The sequence below is a fragment of the Symphodus melops genome (genome assembly GCF_947650265.1).
Source record: "Symphodus melops genome assembly, chromosome: 9".
In the NCBI taxonomy this organism is placed as follows: Eukaryota; Metazoa; Chordata; class Actinopteri; order Labriformes; family Labridae; genus Symphodus; species Symphodus melops.
The window spans coordinates 19,779,922-19,795,978 of NC_136699.1; the positions used below are offsets into that span (position 1 = coordinate 19,779,922).

The 16,057-nt window shown below is 40.7% G+C and overlaps 1 protein-coding gene across 1 annotated transcript in view; it reads left to right on the forward strand.

Moving 5' to 3' along the window:
- tenm1 (teneurin transmembrane protein 1) overlaps nt 1-16,057 on the forward strand; it is a 163,722-nt gene that overhangs the window by 105,529 nt on the left and 42,136 nt on the right. Inside the window, exons 19-22 of the mRNA XM_079352768.1 lie at nt 3,544-3,687; nt 3,891-4,143; nt 5,168-5,188; nt 10,833-11,065. Coding sequence (XP_079208894.1) covers nt 3,544-3,687; nt 3,891-4,143; nt 5,168-5,188; nt 10,833-11,065 — 651 coding nt within the window. The remainder of the gene's footprint in view (nt 1-3,543; nt 3,688-3,890; nt 4,144-5,167; nt 5,189-10,832; nt 11,066-16,057) is intronic.

Genomic DNA, 16,057 nt, shown 5'->3' on the forward strand with positions numbered 1-16,057 from the left:
ACAGAATAACGCTCCAGCACGTTTAAACAGGAGATAAAACAATTTTTATATAAGACGTTATTTAAGAGGGATATTTCCTTTGTGTTTCCCTCTGCCTGAAGCTCCGACTGGCCCCTTGACTCCCAATGTTAATGGTTCCCTGTCTTTGTTGGCACTATGACACATTGACAGACACACATAAGCTGACACGTGTGAGCAAACAGACACCCTACATGTTCTCACACAGAGCCAGAGAGTAAGAGGAAGGGAGCTCATGCTCTTTTCTTTTTTTTTTTGCGCTGGGCGAACACATTGCCTGAGGCTTCTGCAGGGGGGAATGAAAGCCTTCACCTGTGAGATATTGAATGTGCATTCATTCTGTCTGTAAGAGAGTGTGCGTATATATGTGTGTGTTTCATGAAATATAGCTACAGCAATGTTCGGCTGTGGAACAGTTCTCGATACACTGACACTTTCCCTTTGAGATTGCTTCGCCCGTTTTGTCCTGAAAACACCTTGTTCTGCAAATAAAGTCAGGTTATTGTCCTTTCTTTTAATGGCTTCATATTTATAGACCTTTAATGCATTTTCTTCAGAATGGACCATGGGACATGATTCTTAAGAGCGAAGGGGGGACTTTAATAGTTAGAAATGACACAACACTAGTCTGCCACTTGTCTTATTTTATCCCAGAACGATAACACACACGAAGCCAGTTCCTCCAAGCTGCTGTATGTCCTCTGAAAACACGACATCACAAGCCTATCAGAGTGCACGAAATTGAAACAAATGAACCTTTTCAATGAACTCGGAGAACTAAGAACTTTTTTTCTGACACTATAAGGTTCCTTTTTCCCTTTAACAATCCTCAGTGTCCCAAATTACCCATTACTTTCCCTCCCCATCACTTTATTGATTGTACCCATTGAGCAGAAGATTTAAGTCGGGGCCTGCGTTCCTGCTGAGAGTTTCTCTCTGTGTTAAAGGGAATCTCCTCAGCTGGTACACAACGTGAGCGCCCCTCATTGCGTATTCCACCACATCTGCTGGTATATATGCTGACTTTGCTCCCTGCCTCCCTCTGGGTGCTTGCCAATTCACAGGCGTGTTGATTTACTATGAAGCAAGTTAAGAAAGATCAGTGCAACCACTGACTGACAGCAGCAACTGTTCTTCTCCCAAGTTTGTGTCAGACATGTCAAGCTGTCCTTATTGTACAGCATATCACTAACTTTATTTAGGAAATGTTATCGAGTTTAGTGTGCTTCATTCAAACTTCTACTGCTTATATGAAGCATATTTAAAAGTTATGTTGGCTACTTTAGGAAAGATGTAAAGACTTGTTTTCCCTTTAGATTAACACCAACTTAAAAACATCTAAATATGTGCAGCATGAGAAACATATCTATTTTTTTTTATTTATTGTAATGTGCACCGTAAAGAAAGACCCCCCCCTAACTATCATCACAGTTCAAAACACAGCGGTCAGCTGTTTATGGTTTAAAGCTTGAATAAATTCACGCGTGAAGTTAAACGTTTACCTCTCCCTTGTGAATGTTGTATTTAGCTGCTAAAAAGACAGATTTCAGACATTTTGTCTTGTATAATAATACAACAATAATTGTTGTCAAATTAGAAAAAAATGAGTCCGTTCACCTCACTTGAGCATCAACCCCCAGACTGACCAACACTGTGATCAAAGTGAGACCCCGTGTCTGCATGCACCTCACAATCTGAACTGTTGTCTTATCAGTCTGAACCGACCTGAACTGCACACAATCGGGCGGGCGACTGAAAACCTGCAGTCATTGTTAACAATGCAACATGTTCAAAATGAATTCTGCAACCCCTTCAGTGAAGTTAATAAAGCATATGTGCCGTGAATATTTTAAGAAGTTGCGATTCTTGGCGGACATGAGTTGATTTAATATTGCAAAACTTTACTGTATCAACTTTGTATGTGCCAATAAAATATCTCTGTACCGCAGATAAACAACACAAGCCGTATCAGCATACACCAACACAGACGTAGAATGTTTTATTGTATGTACTCTGTTACATTTTTTGATTTTCATGTACTGTCGTTTTGCGTGTCAGTGTAAAAGAACTATTTCTGCTGGTTTCTGGTAGTTTCATTTCCTCATTCATTTTCATGTTGATTGATTTTAAGTTATTTTTTCTGTCAGGATAAAACTTCCAAACACTGAATAAAGCCAGCGTTTCAGATTGACGTCTCTATATACTGTATATTAATTCTGTATAATGTTGGGTTTTTTACATCGTCAAGACCTCCTACTGCTTTGTCACTCACTTCTTTTAAACGCTCTCCAAGTCTGAGCTGGTTCATTTCTGTCTCAACATTTTTTATCTTGCCAAGTCAAAAAGAAAAAAAAAGAAGCTGTTGTTAGTTGTAGTGGAAAGTGTATCAACACAACTAAGAGGCCAAGCAGCTAATTCTAGGGCTCCTCCATGAAGGCAGGCTCCTCCTGATTACGCCTCCACTTCTCACTGATCTCTCACAAACACACACTGATGATGAGGTCTTGCTACAGGCCTTTCATCCCTCTCCCCACTCAGTACAGTATAGTTATGAGGGTGCTTTTGTGTAAAGACTGCGTACACGTCAAGTTGCGTAGATGTACCACTGCGTAGTGTACACTCTTTTTTACTTTCAGTGTAAAATACAGAGAGGGGAAAAAAAACAACTTCAAAGTGAGCTGGGCGTACCCATGCCATCTTTGCTTTAGCTATTGGATACAAGCTTGGAGCGAGTCATTATGACTTCAGGCTAAAAGAAAACGTTACTGCAAATGAGGTGAGAGAGAAACCCTTTAACGTTAATCGTCTATAACTATGAGAGAAATATGTTTTATTATTTAATGCTGCTTCAATGCTAAAACCTCAAACATAAAGACACAGATGATTGCTACAATGACCCAAGAATATCAAATAGATCAAACATGGTCTAATCCTAAAGGAGGATTAGTCAAAAGTCACTACCAAATCAAAGTGAAATTAAAGTAATTGATCAGATATAAGACTCATCATTTTTCAAACCTTTATTTTCTTAGTGGCTGTTTCGTCTTTGCAATCCAAAGTATGGAAGATCTACTTTACGTTTTAAAAGCTGAAGTGTTGCTAACATTTAATGTTAACTGAGGGAAAAAATGAAACGGAGGGAACAAAGACGGGAATGCAGCAGATTTGACTGCTATACACTTTTTGGTGCAGCAGCAATTTTATTTGTTGTTGGTTTAACAAGTGTCCAAAAAAAAGCAGTTTTTCTCATGTTATAAAATATAACTCACAGGATATACTATCAAAGAAGGAATAAGTAAAATAATGGCACTATTTAAACATCCTGCAGTTTGCTGTATGTGCTGCATCATGAGTTACCATGGTGACCATTTAGGTTAAAGACAGCAACTCAATTACTTTGAAGTCTAAATACACCTTTCTGACCAGTTGATTGAACTCTAAAGTTCACACCTGTGGCGCAGAACACAAAGAATCGGTTACTGCAGAAAATATCAAGCTTTGTGATTTGTGTGTTGTTTTTTTTAGTTTCTGTCGGCTACGAGTACGAGACATGTCCTGGCGTTATCCAGTGGGAGAGGAGGACAGCCCTGATGCATGGATTTGAGCTGGTCCCGTCAAACCTGGGAGGGTGGTCTCTGGACAAACACCACGCCCTCAACATGCACAGTGGTGAGAACTGACAGAATGCTAATGGGTAATGTTTAGCCCTTTAATGCCGATGAAGCACATTTCCCTTGCAGATAAATAAAGAGATAAGTGCAGGCCAGGACATACTACTAACAGAATAACATCTACTTTGATCATTAAAGCCTGCACAAACAAACAACAATAGATGCTGATTGTGTTTATTTATTCTCTCCCTGTCTCCACAGGAATCCTTCACAAAGGGAACGGAGAAAACGTCTTCCTCTCCCAGCAGCCTGCTGTCATCAGCACTGTGATGGGGAATGGTTTTTACCGAAGCGTCCCCTGCAGTCCAAGCTGCAGTGGGGCTGCTCGGGACATGATGCTGTTCGCCCCTGTGGCTCTCGCTAGCGGCCCTGACGGCTCACTCTACGTGGGGGACTTCAACTTCATCCGTAGGGTCCATCCTGATGGATACACAAGAACCATACTGGAGCTCAAGTGAGTCTCATGATTGTGTTGAAAAACGGTGCACTCACACTAGGCCCAGTTGCCCAGGTGGCCAAAGAATCAGGATTCCTCGATAATGGATGCAGGGATCGATTATTCTTCATACTCCTGCTTGTTTTCATGCATGAGAAACTGTAGCGTGCCAAAGCGCACCTCTTCCATCCGTGCCACGGCCAAGGAAGTGCACTGTATCCTGTTGGAGCACGCTATGGAGCACTCACTTCTCAAACAGAACTGGACTTTGGGGGTCAAACGTGCTTGTACGGATTACCTAGTGTGACTGCACCCTAAGAGTGTGATAAGAGAACGCTGATGTTGGTAGGGATCTCCTGCAGTGGGATTTGGAGCATGTGATTGTTTTGAGCACAATTGAAATAAATGAGCTCAGCAGATATGGTTTAGTAAAGGTATTGGCTTGGTTGCCATCTGCTGATGTGATCTGTTTGATCTCAAACGAAAAGACTCTGAAGTTTTATCACCTTGGAAAAGCAGATGATACAAGGTTAAGACATCACAGAACCCAATCTGCCTCTTTAGGATGTGAGAGAGGCTGGAAGTCTTTGGTGAGAAACAAAGATAGCTTTTTTTTCACCGTGGATTAAGACGATGATATCTCCGACCACGCTGCAGGCACTACATCCTCTATTTTCTGTATTTTGTCAAGCGTAGAATCTCGATGGGAGTGCACAGTCATTTGTCCTGTAAAGCCTCGTCCTTATGTAGCTTTACTCTCCCATTTTCTGTTATTATTTTATCTCTGACTAATATGTCTGGTTCAGATGGAGGTTTCTTTGCGTATGTATTTGATACTCTTTTGTCCTCTGAGAGGAAACGCCAAAAAGCTTCCTGTTAAGGTTAATATTTAATGTGAAGCAATGTGCAGGGCTAAATCAACCAATATCTCACTTAATGAAGTAAAAATGGAGCCACTATAGTCGATGAAATTCTGAGCTGCACTGGTTTGAATCAAAAATGATTGTTTTTCTCCTTCTCTTTTTCAAACACTCTTTATCAGGAACCGGGACACCAGACACAGGTGAGAATTGATCATTTACACCTCCTCTATATACCTGCATGAAATGTGTTTCATTTTGATTTTGAATAGCATGTATATAATCGCATTGGCATGACATTTTCTTTTTTTCCAAAACAATGTGTACATACCAATGTTGCAGTCACATCATGTACATTTCGCTAGGGTGTATGAATTTGTTAAAGTTTGAAATAAATCAAATGGTTTGAGAGGATTACTGGGAGTCAGGAGGATGTGGAACTTGACTCTCTTTCTGAGTTGGCCTGAAAGCCTGAGGCCCTGTATGGCCTCGACATCGTCCCTGGCCCAGAGCCTTAGTCGTGATGTGAGCTCTGTACACCATGTTCGACAGGAGATTAGACAGATGTTATAGACTCTGTGTGTGTGTGTGGGTGTGTGTGTTTCTGTGTGTGTGAGAAAGAGAGTGTGTGTGTGTGTGTGTGTGTGTGTGTGTTTCTGTGTGTGTGAGAAAGAGAGTGTGTGTGTGTGTGTGTGTGTGTGTGTGTGTGTGTGTGTGTGTGTGTGTGTGTGTGCGTGCGTGCGTGCGTTGCTATTGGCATGTGCCTCCACTATCAGCGGTTATATCGAACCGGTTGTGCAAGTGTGCTCGGGGGTTTTTGTGAGAGAGACAGAACGGGTTTATCCGATTTGAAAGAGAGAGGATTTTTCAAGATGTCGTATCTCCAGGATGCCAAAGTTTCTAACCATGCAAAAAGGATTACCTGACAGGGTGTTTATGGTTGTTAAGTATGGGTGGGTGTATACATTTTGCCTCAGGAGGAAAAAATGTGAACATGCACAAATTATGATGAATGTGTCCTTTATAGCCAAAGCTCATGATTCCCAACCAAGGTGACTTGTACCCTCGGGGGTTAGCCTGCTTTTGTCAGGGACTAACTGAAAATACGGAAAGTAGCTCAACTAATTCTTCCAAATAGAAATAATGCTTTAACCAACATAGTTAAATATATTGAGTCAAATATTGCACCTGAATGCTGAATGTTAAAATCAGTCACTTGAGGAAGTGAGCAAAAGGTTCACACAGCCACCTATAGCATGCTAATAGAGACATAATTCTAAAATATTAATAAACGCTATAGATACATGATTGCTCTCTCGCTGAGCTCAAGGTGATGGATAAATATTTGACAAAGTTAGCTTGAAGCAATGAATATATATGAATGTGGTTTAATCAAATCGATTAGCGATTGAAACTGTTAGCTATATTAAATAGATAAACACCATGTCATAGAAAACAGTTCAAAACAGCTGATGTATGAAGTGTTACGATGACTAAAGACCGAACAGTTCCCCATCGTCTGTGAAGAAAGTATCAATACTGAGCTCAAAGGTAAAAAGGATTAGTAGATTACAAGTGTTTATATAGTTTACTTGATTATGATCTACTGTGCACAGTGAGATTTCAAAGAAAGGCCAAGTCCATGTACCAAATACTTTGAAAAAATATATATATTGACAAATATGGGCATGTCTCAGTCAAGGGCTTTTATGCATTAGTGGATTAAAAATAAGGAGAAGAAGCAGCAAGGCACACAAAATAAAAATGAACTTGTGAGCAAGACAGAAGGAGTGTTCGAAAGAAGCTTCATTAAAAAGCCCTTAAAGATTTGTTAAATCAGCCTTGAACCCCTATTCAGATAAAATCCAGAGGAAATTCAATGTTGTTCTTACCGTTTAGACTACAAGCACCGATAAGGTCTCTTTAGAACAGATAACATGCTGTCGTTTCAAAACGTGTTGAAAGTCAAAATCATTCAGCGTACAGTACAGTTTTAGGAGGAAATACTTGGATCAGGAGAGTACAATCATTCCTTAATGGCTTCAAAGTGAAAAGACGGGTAACAGTGTTGTTTCCTCGTCAGTGACTGCTGAAAAGATGCGTGTCTTAGTGGCTGCTGTGGTGGGTAGAACTGGATCAGTGGCATGAGTCGTCGCATTCTAGTGATGCATGGCATGAGTGACATTTATAAACAGGAGTTGTCAAAATAATCATGATAATGAGACACACACCGGTACGACTTATCTATATCTTCTCAAAACTTCAGACATTCTGATCTGTAGATACAGCTGTGTAGGCTAGCACAGCACACGTTAGTCATTATATTAACTGGGGTCTCTCCCTCGCTCTCCCCCGCTGGGCCGCAGGTTAGCATAAATGGGCTGTCTTACAAAGCAAGATCAAATTAAATGGTAATTGGACTCGAGCATGTAAAGCGCTTTTCTAGTCTTCAGACGACTCTAAGCGTTTTTACACCGCAGGTCACACCTACACATTCACACACTGATGGCAGAGGCTGCTACTCTATGTAAAATGACCATCAGAATTATCTAATAGCCAGTCACACGCCGCTGCAGAAGCAGTTTTGGGTTAAGTGTTTGCCCGAGGACACATCGGACATGTGTATGCAGGAGCTGGGGATCTAACCCTTGACCTTCCAGTTGAGAGCCGACTGAGTCTACTCCACTGAGCCACAGCCGCCCAGATCTTTTCATTGACATTCTAATTTATTATGCACTTAATCTACCTTATGGTATGAATTTACAATTGCATAGTCTTACCCAACTTTTGTGTGCATGAGTTGTGTTGTCTATCGACGCCTGTCCCAAAGAAAGGCAGGGTCATTTGTTAGACGAGGCTAAGTTTGACTGTATAACGTTTTTATACTTTCACTAGTACTTAATCTTCGCTTTAAAACATTTCAAAGGCTACATTAAGAACGTGAAGTGGTACTACAGTAAATCTTTGAGCTCGGGAGGGTATGTTAGAAACAGAAACACTTGGGACCAGTGGTCTTCGCCCATAGCTACTGGATTCTTCTGAAGGCACTTTGAATGCCCTCTCCTCGCCCTGGAGGTTTCTCCTTTACTTCCTGCTTCCTCCCCTTTTTTCTCCCGCGGCAGCTTTTTACTGTTAGCAGCATGTTAGTGTTTCTCTTTTCATTCTATACTATTGTTCTTCCAAGTCAGATACATTAATTATTCATCCATATTCAGCTTTCAAAGCTAGTTCCCTCCACATTCTTTCCAGCAAAGTGCCTATCAGCCAACAGGGCTTCAAAACAAGGTGCTCTCTAAAGGGAGACAATATGGGATGTACTCACTGCAAAACCATTGTCTGTTCTTTCCCTTCAAGAGTTTGAGTGAGGAGTCGAGCAAATAGGGGAGGAAGTCCCATGCAGTATTATCTAAGAGCCCAGACGGTCGATTCAGAAATTACTGTGTCTATCAACTCTGATCATTATTTTGTTATTATGTGTTGAGGGAAGAAGGAAGGTGGGAGCGGAGTTGTTTGTGCTGTGATAGTCATTGTAGTTCATTTCTGCACTGCATGGGCATATTTAAAGAATATAAATAAGTAAAAGAAAGGTGAAGTGGATTGGAATCGGTTAGATTCTCCATGCTCTGCTTTAGGTAGGTGGAGGCCCGACAGATGCGATATTCAGCGCTGAGCAGTGGCACACTTTGAAACTCGGTGAATAACTCTCTTAGGATCAAGTTTAAATTATGTATGTGCAGTTCAGTGCAGGGCTCTGTAAACAGTTATGCACTTAATGGACGAGATGACTGACAGCCTGCTTGCCTGTGTTGCGGTGTTTTTCTTTCTGGGCTGTGAGAAGATGCAGGTTAGTATCAGAGGGAAGTTTTTTCTTTGGAGTGTAAGGCTTAGTGGGGGCAGAATATTCTCACAGCACGAAACTGCTGTGAAAAGCAAACAGGAAACGATGGGAACCTATTAGTAAGCTTAAAAAATAAACGCGTTGAGGTCTGTGAGTAACATAAATGCTCTTTTGATTAAGAAAGACCCTCGGTAAACTTGACATGTGAGATCTGTTCCTTGACCTTGTTATTTCCCTTGTAACACCTTTGTTCACTTAGAAGCAGGACAAATGGCAGTCTTTGAGTTTAATCGGCAGGAAGGACCTGGCTGACATTAGATATCGCGCAACAAAGTGAACGCTTGGCTCTCGGTTAGTTAAAGTGTTCAAACTTGAATACACTTTCAGTTTCATTTTTTTTCACAACAGTGCTTGAGTCTCAGTTACACAGCACAACAACACACAGCTTTAAAGGTTTAATGTAATTACTGAACTGCAGTGTATATGTTCTGAATGGAGTCAACTCTTCTCTGCACAGATTCATGCCCACAGGGTCGGCCCCCTCCTACACAAAGTACAGTATGGAGCTTACAGTCAATATAAGGGTAAATGAAGTCAGCGTTCACTGTGTGCCAACCTAAGCCTGAGGCTTACACTGAGGACAAAAGGCACTTTTATTAAAACACAATGAGAAGTAGATAGTCCATACAATGTTTTTTTTCCCTTTACCCAACAAGCTGTATCTCGAGCCTTACGCTGAATAGACTCACATACCATTATACGTTTTGTCCACGCTCACCTCTCATAAACTAACAATAGCAACTACAACAATAGACAATTACACCTCCCCATGGCTCATTTCTCTGAGGCCAAATTTAGCTGTATGAATGTTCTGGGTTTTATTCTGGTCATCTTCCCACGCCCTTATTGTGCATCATCTTTTCCTGTTGCTCTCATTTCAGCTTGTTGTATTCTGGACCATGTCCCATCGCAGTCATTGTCAAATAACATAAGTATTACGTATAATAAAATCCAAAAGCAGGTTTAGCAAAAGTCCTGAAAGTCTCAAAGTCTTGTCATAATGCACACCAGTGCAACAGAGGCACAATATGACGGAAAGCTGCACAAAGAAAAAGCAGCCTTCGTCAGATTTATAAAAGGCATAAATGATGTTTTCTTTACTTCCTCCAGTCTGCAAACACATTTACATAATGTGCCTGAACTCTGTCTGACACAAGGGCACATTTAAGATGCACAAAAAACAAGCGGTTCGAAAAAGAAATCTCACCTTGCACATTTTTTTCCCTGTCCTTTTTATTGTACGCATGTGTTGAGTTGAGAATTATGTAATGTATGTTTTTATTCCTCAGTCAAGTGGCACTTATGTAAGGTCTCCATTACTTCCTCACCAAAAAAAAAGATGCTAAAGTTCTATTAAGTTTAGAAATAAAATTCCCTTTACTGTGGTTTTTGTTATTTATTAACTAAATATTAGGTGTCTAAATAACTGGAAGATATACAAAATTGATTGTTAAATAGAAAAAAAGTAGTTTATGAACTGCTTGAAAGTCACTGTGACTAAACAGACATCTGTACGTGCATCTTGACCAAGTGTGAACACACCATATATAAACATGTTTAAAGCCTGCTTCAAAAAAAACGACATAGGTCTGATGAGTTGTTGTTCTCATGGGCACATACTGTACTAGGGTGAACACGTCCGTTTAGATTTGTTATAAATGACTGGTGTTATCAGGTGCATAGCTGACATGATTGACAGGCTGACGTGATGAAACAGTTCGTCAAGAGACAGAAATAAACGTGTCTCGTTCCAAGGCTCCGCACGTCAAATACAGGAATCATTTTGGAAAAAAAATTAAGTTGAACAAATATTGTTTTGTCACTTTCATGTCAAGGTCATTACAAAATATGTACACTGCTGCCTTTAAAATGTGCATGACCATTTTTGTGTCCTAACTGTTTTTTTTGTTTTTATTTCTGCTGTGAACATCGTCCATTTCTCTCACCAGCACGAGTCCTGCTCATAAGTACTACCTGGCCATGGATCCAATGGGAGAGGTTCTTTACGTGTCTGACACCAGCAGTCGCAGAGTTTACCGGGTGAGGAACCTCGGGCAGCCGAAAGATCCATCTCGTAACCTGGAGGTGGTGGCCGGGACAGGGGAGCAGTGTCTACCTTTTGACCAGAGCCACTGCGGAGAGGGCAGGAAGGCAACTGAGGCTGCACTCAACAACCCTCGAGGTAGGAGATTAAAGACAGTATGTCTAATGAAGACACTTTCTCAGTGAGTTCACAGCTTTTACACACTGTAGCAATGAGCATGAATTACATTGTTCAGTATCACCGCTCAAGGCTGATACACATGAATTTGGGATCAGTAGTCACGGATCAGTGTTCATAATACTTGATACACACCCAGCAGCAGGATTAGGATTTTTCCGAAGGTCAACACATTTTTATCGAAGCAGCTCATTACACCGACAGGGAATAAATTAATAATTTCCTAAATTCATGAGAAATATTCAGGTATGTGCTTCAGCACATCCCTACAGTACACTCAGTATCCCTGCTCGGACCCTCAAGAGTTTGACAGAAGCTCAAATCCTGATAACATTAAAGTTCAAATTAAAAACCCTGAAATTCTCTTTGACACATTGTGTGCTTTGAGCGTCATTTGTCTATCAGAGCATGTGAAAAGGTGGTTATCATGTATGGCATTGTTTTTCACACATTTTCACCACATCTGCTGTGTGTGTGTGTGTGTGTGTGTGTGTGTGTGTGTGTGTGTGTTGCTGTCTTTTCATCAAATCTAAAACGTTTAACAGACTGACTGTTCACATTATGAATGATGTGTTACTGTGAACTCTGGATGAACTTGTGGTCCGTTTTGTCAGACCAAAGAAAAATTATGACACAAGTCTGCTGTTTTTAGATTTTTCTCCTGATTGTCGGTGCTGGCGTCCTTCCCTTTAAAGGTACAATATGTAGAATTTGGTTGCTAATGTTTACATTAGAATAGGTAGATTCATTCAAATTTGACTGAACCCATGCGATGTATGTTTTATTGTTGAGTACTTAGGTGACCTTCATTTTTCCAACAGTTATCAAAACTAGAAAAATCTGTAAGTTGTACTGGTCCGTGTGTTGTCGGCAGCAGCCAAAACAAACAGGAAATGTTGATCTTTGCCAGAGAAACACTGGATGTTATGTTAAAGTCCGCTGCATAATCTAGTGAGAGCTGCCACAGAAAGCTGCCATACTAATACTGTATGTGCTGCTGTGATAAAAATGTCACATTTATATTTCTTAGATACATCGTCAGTAAACATATTCTCGTTCTCTGGTTAGTTTTCACCCAGAGGGAAAGGGGCGGGGGATTAGCAGAGAAAATCACTCCTATGACTCCCAGCCAGCTTTGACGTCATCTTTTCTTATTGTGTTTTGACTGAGAGCCCCTGGTGACGTTTTTTCCATACTGTGTGTTTAAATGCAAATGAATTAATTTAACTTTTATTAGTAAAGGGACCATGTACAATACAGGATATCCATTCTCTGAAGCAAAATCACCAGAGTCGGAGTTATGGCTCAATCATGCATAACAACACAGTCATTAAAAGCTTTGTTTTTCATATAATTGGTAAAATACTATAAGCAATCAATTATTAAAATATTCTGTGGCACTAAAATAATGCTAAATTGGTTCAACGACCCTTTTCGCGTTCTGCCGGTAAAAAAAAAAAAAAAAACCTCCACATCCCCACCAGCAGCCTGTTTTGTTGAAACCAGCAGGGAAGGATTGATGGATTCACGCTGCTTGAACTTTTTTTTCTCAGCGCTGTCCCCCTCATTGCCTTTCAATGTGTTGATTCAACCACCATTCAAAACTGACACCAGTTAACCCCATTTGAAGGACTATTATTCACATGTACTTTGAAAAAGGGAATAATTGTTTATCTTATGCAATTTACCTGAAAAACAACTCGTCGTTACAAAACATTAGTTGACTGAAAAGAAAATCTGTGTGCCAAAATACAGCAGACATTTTGCCATGCCACCGCTGGAGAGAAAAAACAAACATGTGGGCTAAATAAAACCAAGAATCATACCAGCAGTTTGTTCAGCTGTTCCAGTTTCAGGAGCCTGGTTTTGTGCTTTCTGACCTCACTGTCATGACTCACCCAGGCACTTCATTCGAACGAGGTCATCGTCAAATCAAAATGTTTGCCTGACAAAAGTGCAGTCCAATTTATTCTGATCCGAGAACAACATTTCCTGGCAAACTGACCGTAGTCTGCCTCTCTCCTCCTGACACATAGAGAAATGTCCCGTCCCCTGTCCTTATTCCACCTTGTGTAGTTACAAAGTGTTTAAAAATTTAGATGTGCGAGCTGTGGTGGAGACATTCAAGTGACTTGTTTTCAAACAAGCAGATCTAAAAAAAAAAAAAAGAGAAAAAAAAAAAGGTAAGGTTAGTCAAAGGTGTGCTCTTTTAGGAGAACTTTGTGTGGTTGTGTAAGAGCAGAGTGGCAGCTCAAAATGCCACTCAGAACCCTAATCACCCTGTGTGAACAAAATGATCGCCTCAGCAACGAAGCAATAACCCCCGAAACTGAACCAGCTGAAGTCAAATCAAGCCTCCTGCAGAATAATCGGAGAACCAATGACACAGCTAGAATATGCGCTGCAGTGTTAACTAAGAGCAGTCGTGAGTCCTCTGCAAACACCAGACGCCCTTTTTGAACGCTGAAGTAATGAAGGAGTGCAAGAGTGATGTGTTTGAGGCCACGCTGGAAGGAAAGCAGAAGGATGAATTGAAAGAGAAAATAAATCAGATACCGCGCTTAGATTCCCCTGCAGCAAGACGAACCGAGATTCTTGCTGGAGATTTGCTTCAGCAACTTTTTGATGGCTTAAAAAAGGCCCCATTCATCTCACTTGCCATGGATGAATCAACAGGGATGACCATCCATGACAGGGAGAGAGGGGATCCGTCTAACGCTTAAAAACTCACCACCCTTGTCGGATATATCACTGCGAAATCCAGCGAGCAGTTTTGTGTGCGATGTACTCAGAAGTAATGACAACTTTGATGTGACTTGTCAACTATTTGAAGGCATCATCTACCCATCAGCCTCGTCTGACCTTTTATGTCTGAGCGAGGGGGGGGAAAAAAGGGAAGGCACAATGTTTGTAGAGTTCTTGTAAAATGGAGTAAATGGAAGCTGTTACGTTTGTGACAGATAGCGTCCCACCTCAGCGACCTTAATGTCAAGCTACAGAGCAGAGAGAATACATTGTGACCTCGTGTCTGCTTTCAGAAGACGCAGGAGATGTTCTGAACGTGTGGGAGGGCACGCAGCGTTGGAGCAAACCAGAGGATAATTCTGCACTCCTCCTCAAAGAGCTGATTGATCATTTCCAAATATTCTTCATTGACTTTAGTTTGTGACTTCTATTTTGATTGATTGAAGCCGTTTCTTGTCAGAGGTGTCACAGAATTCTCGATGGAAGCACAGAGGATCTGCCTCAGGCTTAGTAAAGCTTCTTTAGAAACTCAGCTGATTGAGCTCCAGCAAAATAAAAAAAATAAAAAAAAGTCACTGCAAGAAGCTCGCTTTGTCACATTCTGCACAAAAACGGTCCATGCTCAAGATGCCCCTTGTCTGCAGAAAGCAGGCTCTTCCTCTCCATGTTTGCTTCATCATGGTTAAAAATGTAAGAATGAATACAGCAAGAAACTCGTACTTCCTCACACACACTATTGAATATTGCCTGTTTTGGTTGTTCTTGGAAGCAGCTAAATGTTTGGCAGCACTTTGAGTCCAAGAAAAATATCCCCAAGTGCGGTGGGGGAACAATCAATTTATGTAATAATTAACATTCTTCTCTTCTAAGATTTAAACATGATTCATAGCTTTCAAAAATCGATGTAAAGAAACAAAAAAAATGTTTTTGGGGGGGCTAATCAGTCACTCCCTGCTAAGTGCTAAAGCTAGCTCTTTAACTCAGTAGAATGCCAAAAAGAGCAACAAGAAATTCAGACGGTCTCACAGATGTCTGGAGAAGATCCTGAAGTTTGTGCAAATTCATAAATACACTTTGAATCCATGGATCCAGCATTTTTTTGAATTGAAAAGTGACCCAAAGATTTGAAACAAAAATCGAATTGTGAGACACCCAAAGAGTGCTAACCCCAGCAATCCCAACTGTGTGGTAAAAACTGTCCTTCTTTATGAAGTTGCATTTTATCAAACTAAAACATGTCAAAAACATATTATCTAATATTGCTTTTTGAGTATCGTATAGTTACAGCTTCAAAGTGCCACAATAGTTCACAGTGTGTGCGCACACACACACCTACACACAGTCAGTTGTTTTCACCTAGTCTGTCTGGTTAGACTTCTGCTCATGTTGAGCTTGTGTCACATCAGAGTTACTGTAATTGCCAGTTTTCTACTTGTGAGTAACTCTCATGTCAATAGGTTGCAATTAAAAATGTTGAGGGTTTTTTTTTTTTGTCTTTTCGGAGAGCTCAGAAATTCTGTAGAAGCAATCGACACAGCAGTGCGGGAAAACCTATTCAATAATACACGTCTGAATATAAGTCAGTTTACTCTCACTCTATAGCCACACAACCGCCTTAAGCTATCCGGTTACCTGATCCTCATCAGTCATAACATCCATCCTGAGAGTAGGAGCTTAGCAGATGTATTAAGATGTCATTGAAGAATAACGTGTACACACCCACACGAGCGCCTTCATCTCCTTTATCACGAATCAAGCCTGCATGACTGTTTCAGCACACACAAAAAATACAGTTGTTGTATGTTTCCCTATCCAGAGGAATGCTGTTTCTGTATTTCCAAACATTGCTTTTGAAGATGGATAAAAGCTGGCCGCGAAGAACAAGATCAAAATGTAGAATTGGTCATATGACAAGGGAAGTAATTAGATCTTTTTATGAAAATGACAATAAGCGCCTTGGGAAAGCATGGCGTCCTTTGGCTGGAGGAAATAGCACTTGAAGGTGCTGATACTAAGCCCATATCCGCCTGTCATATTAACTTTTCTAATACAGAGAAGTCGGCAGATTCAGCTGTGATTCCCTCGTAGCTTGAGCCCAGATCAAGTTATTTGAATTAATGCACATACATTCCAGACATTAAGCCCGGAGTGTCGATTTGAATTGGTTAATTATTATACCCCTAGTTATTAGCTGACAGGAGTGGGTTC